This window comes from Podarcis filfolensis (assembly GCF_964270895.1).
Source record: "Podarcis filfolensis genome assembly, chromosome: 13".
NCBI classification, from domain to species: domain Eukaryota; kingdom Metazoa; phylum Chordata; class Lepidosauria; order Squamata; family Lacertidae; genus Podarcis; species Podarcis filfolensis.
In genome coordinates, this window is record NC_139615.1 from 17,903,526 (window position 1) to 17,909,568 (window position 6,043).

Here is a 6,043-nt window from a genome sequence, read left to right on the forward strand (position 1 = left end):
TGGGGGCCGGGGGAAAGGGGTGTGTGTGCAGCCTCATCAAGACTGCCTTTCTGCCGTGTTTTATCCCTGTGCATGTCAGGACCGGAAAGTGTGTGTGTGTGTGTGTGTGTGAGAGAGAGAGAGAGAGAAAGAGAGATGATGCCAATCAAACCAAGGGAACAGGCTGGGAGAGGCTGTTTTCCTTATCGCTTCAATCTAGGCCTCCTTCTTACCCTCCCCGTTCTTCCTTCTCCACTCAGGTGGCAGTTTTGAGTGGGATGATGACTTCCCCCTGATGGCTCAGAACCCATCCTACGTCTCCGTGGTGCCCGACCCCAACGCAGCCAAGCCCCACCCGGTCATGTCGTCGCCTGTGCCCATGGCCCCTGCCTTGCTGCCAGCAGCCAAGCGGGCTGAGTCCGGCCTTGTGGATGCCCTGAGGTTCTCTCGCTTCACCGTCTCTCCTGCCCTTGAGCCACACCTTTCTTCATCCTGTGACACCGAATTGGGACCCACGGCTGGTAAGTGGATACATGGATGCACATGGTTCTTATCCATGGAGTGGGGCTGATGGGCCATGGCTGTGTATGTGCCATATATCTTCTCCCCAAAGATCCTGAAAATTGTAATTTCCTAGCTAGAATTGTACCTCTGTGGTGTGGGACATTATTGCAGTCAAACCAACAATTCATGTTTTGCCAGATAGGCACATGAAGGGGCAGAGGCTCACGGAGCTTTCCTGTAAAATTTGCTAGAGAGAACTCTGTGAGATCACTTCCTTTGTCTGCCTTGGCAGGAAGCTGTAAAGCTACACACTTCCTTCCTGCCTGGGCAGCCTGCTTTTCTTCATCGTGCTGACCACACATGCATGCCTGAGCTCTGCAGCTCAGACACCATTTTTGAACTTACATTTCATATTTTTGTAACTTAGTAGTTATAAACCTACCTTCATTTTGCTACTATAATTGGTGCTTCAAGACCTAGATTATGTAAGTAAATACCACTTTTATTTGTTCACAAAACAATGTGCGTGTGTGATTGTTGTTGTTAAGGGGGAGAAAGGGGTATATTACCAAGGAAATCCAGTCAGCCTTAAAGCATCCTGGGTTATTGTTTCTAGGAGGTTAAATCAACCTTGTTTTAGTCTCCAAGCTTAAGCTGCAAAGTCTCCAAGCTTAAGCTGCAAAGGATGTGAGTTAGGAAAGAATAATCACAAGCATATTATCCTCTCCTAGGGTTTAAATCCATTCCTACACATGGTGGGTAAACTACAGTCCATCCACTGGTACAGACAGTGGGTGACTTTCATGTACAACAATGTGAAAATGTGATGTGAAATGCAGTAGGGTAGAGTGGGGTGACCTGGTTTTAAGTTGATAATGTGTTAAAAGAAGCCTTTTTTCCCTTCTCCCAGATCCCATTGAGAACTGAGACCAAGTAGAAATTGGACAACCCCGCCTCTTCTTCTCTCGACATTCAGGGACGACGCCCAGTCATCCAGTTGACTTGCCCATGATGCCAAGATTTCACCGCCAGTTCCTGTGGCGGACGGACAGACAGATGTGTTTGTGTGTGCGTGCGTTTGCGTGCATGGTGTGTTGGGGGGGCCATTGTTGCTAACTGGAGCCTGACATCATAGGGACTGGTTTTGCCCTTCCTCTCCTGCCCAACAACTCAGCCCCACTTCTGGGGAAGGGGCAGAACTTTTTGTATAAACAATCATGAGCCAATGAGTGATGAGGAGGGGGGCATCTCCTCAATTTTAGGGGCCCCTGCCCAGCACTGGCTATTGAATGTATAACCCTTGTGCCCCCTTCTGGCTTCCCTTCAGCAATCTGATATGTCCCTTATAAGGACCCTCTGTGCCAAATTGAGAGGGTTGGGTTGGGAAACAGGGGTTTCCAGGAAGTGGCGTCTGACCTGCTCATGAGCCTTCTTCTGCAATTCCCCGAACCTCATCAGCTGCATCTTGGAATGTGGAACATGGCTGCCAATTTAAAACAACGACACCCTTTTTGTGCCAAATGGAACTGAATAGGGCTGGTGATCCTCCCCTTTTAACCAGCGTTATATACAAAAGAAAAGACCGTTGATTCAAACCTCGAGACAGAGTTTTGTCGGCAAAACTTCATCACCAAGTCAGACACGCGGCCTTGGAATTACCAGCGGACAATTGGACTCCACAAGGCAGGTGGATGAGATTTGGTTGGGTAGGGGCCCTTTGATCTGACACCTCCGCAAGGGCATGATCCAGAAGTATCATTTTTGAGAAGAGACGCACATTGGCTCAGCACTCATTGGGATGAACCGACATGGGAGGATGTTGACTTGGTCACAACATCTACTTAGTGGCCATATAATGGACAGCCATGGGTTAATTGTCCCAGGCTGGTTGGTGTGTCATACATGGGAAAAAAATATCCATCACTCATACTTAGCGTTGACAGAGATGGCTAGCTTTTATTGGGATTGGCCTTTTCCTGACCTTCCCAGCCCTCCACTGGTTGATATTGGGAGGTTAATAAAGGCTACTGGGCCCTACTGGGATACAGTTGAAATCACTGGAAGTTCCAGGGATTTGCGGAGCCACCATTCAATTGTGCCAAAAGCACCACGTGAAGACTGAGATTGTATTAGGAGTGGAACGGGGAGCTTGGAGGGGTAGGGAAACTTTTGAAGTTATCTATTCCGCGAACATCTTGAGGTGATGGATCTGCTCACTCTCTTCTCTGCTTGTAGTGGCAATATTTGGATACGTGAAGCATCGGTGTGGGGCAGGGATGGGGAACCTGTGGCCCTCCAGTTGTTGTTGGATTCCAGTGGCCATCACCCCTAGGGAGCATAGACAACTGTCAGGGATCATGGGGGTTGGAGTACAGCAACATCCGGAGGGTGACACAGGTTCCTCATCTTTTGTGTGAGGCAGTATGTGGGTTGGTCTTGTGGAGTGGGCAGATATATGCATGAACCTGCCTTCCAGGCTGGGTGGGTGGGATTAGATGTCGACTTCCTCCTGAGCTCTCGCAGCATTGATTTCTGAAGTAAAAACTCACTGGACCACAAATGGCATATTGCTGGTTTGGGTCGTGCCTACAATAAGAGGCAGTCGGTTTTTACTTGGCAGTTTGATACAAGCTCATTCTGCCCTTCTAGGGGAAGGGTTGATTTAGGGTGCTAACTCCTTCCTTCCCCCACCCCTCAGAAAGAATTTTTCTGCCCAATTAAGAGACAGGTATTTAATTCTGAACTTGGGGTGCATGTGTATGGGAGAGAGATAATAAAGGAGGGAAAGAAGGTGAACAGGAACTCAGAATTACCTACCGGGAGGCAAGACAGATGACCAACCAAATGCTACAAGGAGATGCCAAAGCAGGGCATGCTGGGAACATCCATTGCTGGTTTGTGGCAGAGATGCGCCATCTTTGAAACTAGAGCTTGCACCTGCTGGCTTGCAGAGCTAGCAGCCACAGGGAGACTCATCCTCTACTTGCTTAACGCAAGGGGTCTGGAAAGATGGTGAAGCAAAGCCAACAAATGCACTTGACAGAGAGGAGGAGAGCTGGCATATTTCCAAGCGAGCTGGTGTGAGCTGGTATGAGCACATGAGCTGAGAGGCAGGAAAGCAAGTAGCTGCAAACTGGCCTTTATCCTGAAATCAAATTGCTTTATTTGGTCAGCCGGGCAGAAGTGTGTCCTCTGATCTGCAGTGAACTAGCAGCTGCCACAGTGCCCTCTAGCTATATCGAGTGGCTAAGGTGGCAATCCTAACAGTCCCTGCCTGGGAGTAAGTCCCTTTTCATCCAAGAGAGCTTACTTCTGAGCAGGCACGTATGTGTACCTAAGAGCAGGCTAGCATGTGCTTCTTTTGTCAAGCTATCGCAGTGTGGCAAGGAAGATAAGGCCCTTCAGTCTGGCTACCAGAGCCTCTCATTTGAGCCTCCTGCTGCCTTAGACCAGCCAATCCCTCCCCAAAGGCATTTAAGGCGCTCTGCCCTCCTGATAGGTCATAGAATCATAGAACTGACAACTTGGAAAGGACCACAAGGATCATTTAGTCCAACCCCCTGCAGTGCAGGAATCTTTTGCCTGACATGGGGCTCGAACCCATGGCCCCAGAGATTAAGAGTCTTGTGCTCTAACAACTGAGCTATCGCATTAAATATGTGTTAAGAAGTCCCATGCCCATAAGAGGAGTTGCCTGGAAGCACAAAAGCTCGCAACTCTTTTCTTACCTGCTCCTGCAAACCTCCAAAAGTTGCCCCCGTGATCTTCACCCCTGGCAACACTGGGGGGACCAAGCCACATCACTTCTGGCCCTAAACTCACAAGCAGGGCTGTGTTGGTCCCCTGACTCTTTTCCCCAGTCTTCACGCGATATATGGCCACCCTTGGTGCCTCCATCAGGAGACCTGCTTGTCCACTGTGAGAACCCCTTTGCAGGGGTAGCCAACACAGCACCCTCTCTAGATGCTGTGGGGCTCCCAACTCGTATCAGCCCCAGCCATCTAGGGCCAATGGTCAGGAATACGATTGGAGTTGTAGTCCAACAGCATCTGAAGGGTGCCCTGGTAGCTACCTGTAGATTAAGGGACGATGCCTCTGAGATAAGATGTTTCCCCTTCCCCCAAAATGGCCTTACCGATGGCATCGCATTCCTAGCCTTTTTCAGGCGGTGCTAGGGAGAACAGGAAGCAGAAGAATCTAGAAAACATCCAGGTTGGAAATCAGCGTGCTGCTTCAGGTCTGTGTCAGGTTGGCCATCTTTGTCCTGTGTCTTGTGGGCTGATTTTAGATTCCTCACCTGCTGAGACTAAAATGGCCGCTCTGACTCAGGGTAAAGGCTCTCCCACGTTAGTACCAAGTTCCCTCTTTGTATATTCTGAGGAAAACAGCAGGAGACGATGGGGGCCAGATTTAAAAACAACAACAAGCACCACCGACCAGATTACCACATAAAGGGAGGATAACCGTTGCCAATTCTTCTGATCTGCCAAAATGAAAGAGATGTATAAAACTAAAAAGGAAGAGTAGGTGGTGGCAGGGTGGGGTGGGGAAGAGGAAATGATCTTAAAAACAAAAACCCACCACTGCACCCAACTCTCCGTCTATGTGGATGAGTGATTCTTAGGGTGGGGGTTGAAAGTAAGTAAATAGCAGTGGGTGGGTAGATGGATGAAAGGATAGGGAATGTGAGTATTCAAGGAATGGGGGTGGGAAGGGTGGCAATAGGCTGCGTAAGGATGCATTGGGGAGGATGGACTGAGGTGTCATGGACTGGGGGGGGGGAGTGGCTGGTCAGAGATGTTACTGTGGGCTGACTGTAAGGGGTGATACTTTAATGGAAGGGTTGTGGGAAGGAGTATGTAAAGATGGGGAGAGCATTTAAATATCAGAACTTAAAAAAAAATCTCCAAAATTCTGCAATGGTAATAAATTGTGCATATTTGCATACATTGAATTAATTTGCCTGATTTGCCACTGGGTTCCTCCTGAGTCTGAAAATGGATGTGGAGAAGAGGAGAGCTGTATGAGCAACAGGAACATTGGAGTGTGGCCTACATGGGTGTCACAGGACAACCTTCTGAAGGGAATAAAGGGGAGAATTCAACGTAGTGCTAGCCCCTTTGCAGCACACTAGTTGCACCAGCAGAATGGCTTGCGCAAGAGAGGGCACACGGAGTGAGCATGGTGCTCATGGCTAGTTGCGTAAGAGACTGCTGTAGCGCCGCTGCTTTTTGTTGCGCAACAACATGGTTGCGCTGGAATTTGTACTGCACATCCTTAATGCTTGTGCAACATGCGCTGTGAGCCGGAGAAAGGCCGAATCTGGGCTACACTTCGTCTCTGACATTTGGCATGTCGGCTGGCCATTTCAAAAGTCGCATTAGTCCTAGGCACACATTAAAAGACTCCACATGCTGCAGGGAGCTGGGGCCTATCGCAACGCTCTCTTGCTGCCTTTTTCCTGTGGTATGCACACAGCGGATGAAAGGCATGCTTCCACTTTGCATGTTGTGGGGTGGCTTGGTGGCTGTGCCCATGCTTTGATTGTAGACGGTATCGG

The 6,043-nt window shown here is 49.2% G+C and overlaps 1 protein-coding gene across 5 annotated transcripts in view; it reads left to right on the forward strand.

The window, feature by feature from the left end:
- LMTK3 (lemur tyrosine kinase 3) overlaps positions 1-5,430 on the forward strand; it is a 29,790-nt gene extending 24,360 nt beyond the window's left edge. For 4 of the 5 annotated variants that reach the window (XM_083584028.1, XM_083584029.1, XM_083584030.1 and 1 more), the window contains exons 14-15: positions 240-500; positions 1,394-5,430. In XM_083584028.1, the coding sequence (XP_083440154.1) occupies positions 240-500; positions 1,394-1,410 (278 nt within the window). In that variant the 3' untranslated portion in view covers positions 1,411-5,430. Of the gene's footprint in view, positions 1-239; positions 501-1,393 lie in introns of those variants that run through there. The other variant, XR_014541299.1, reaches the window with a different exon arrangement.
- The last annotated feature ends 613 nt before the right edge of the window (positions 5,431-6,043 follow it).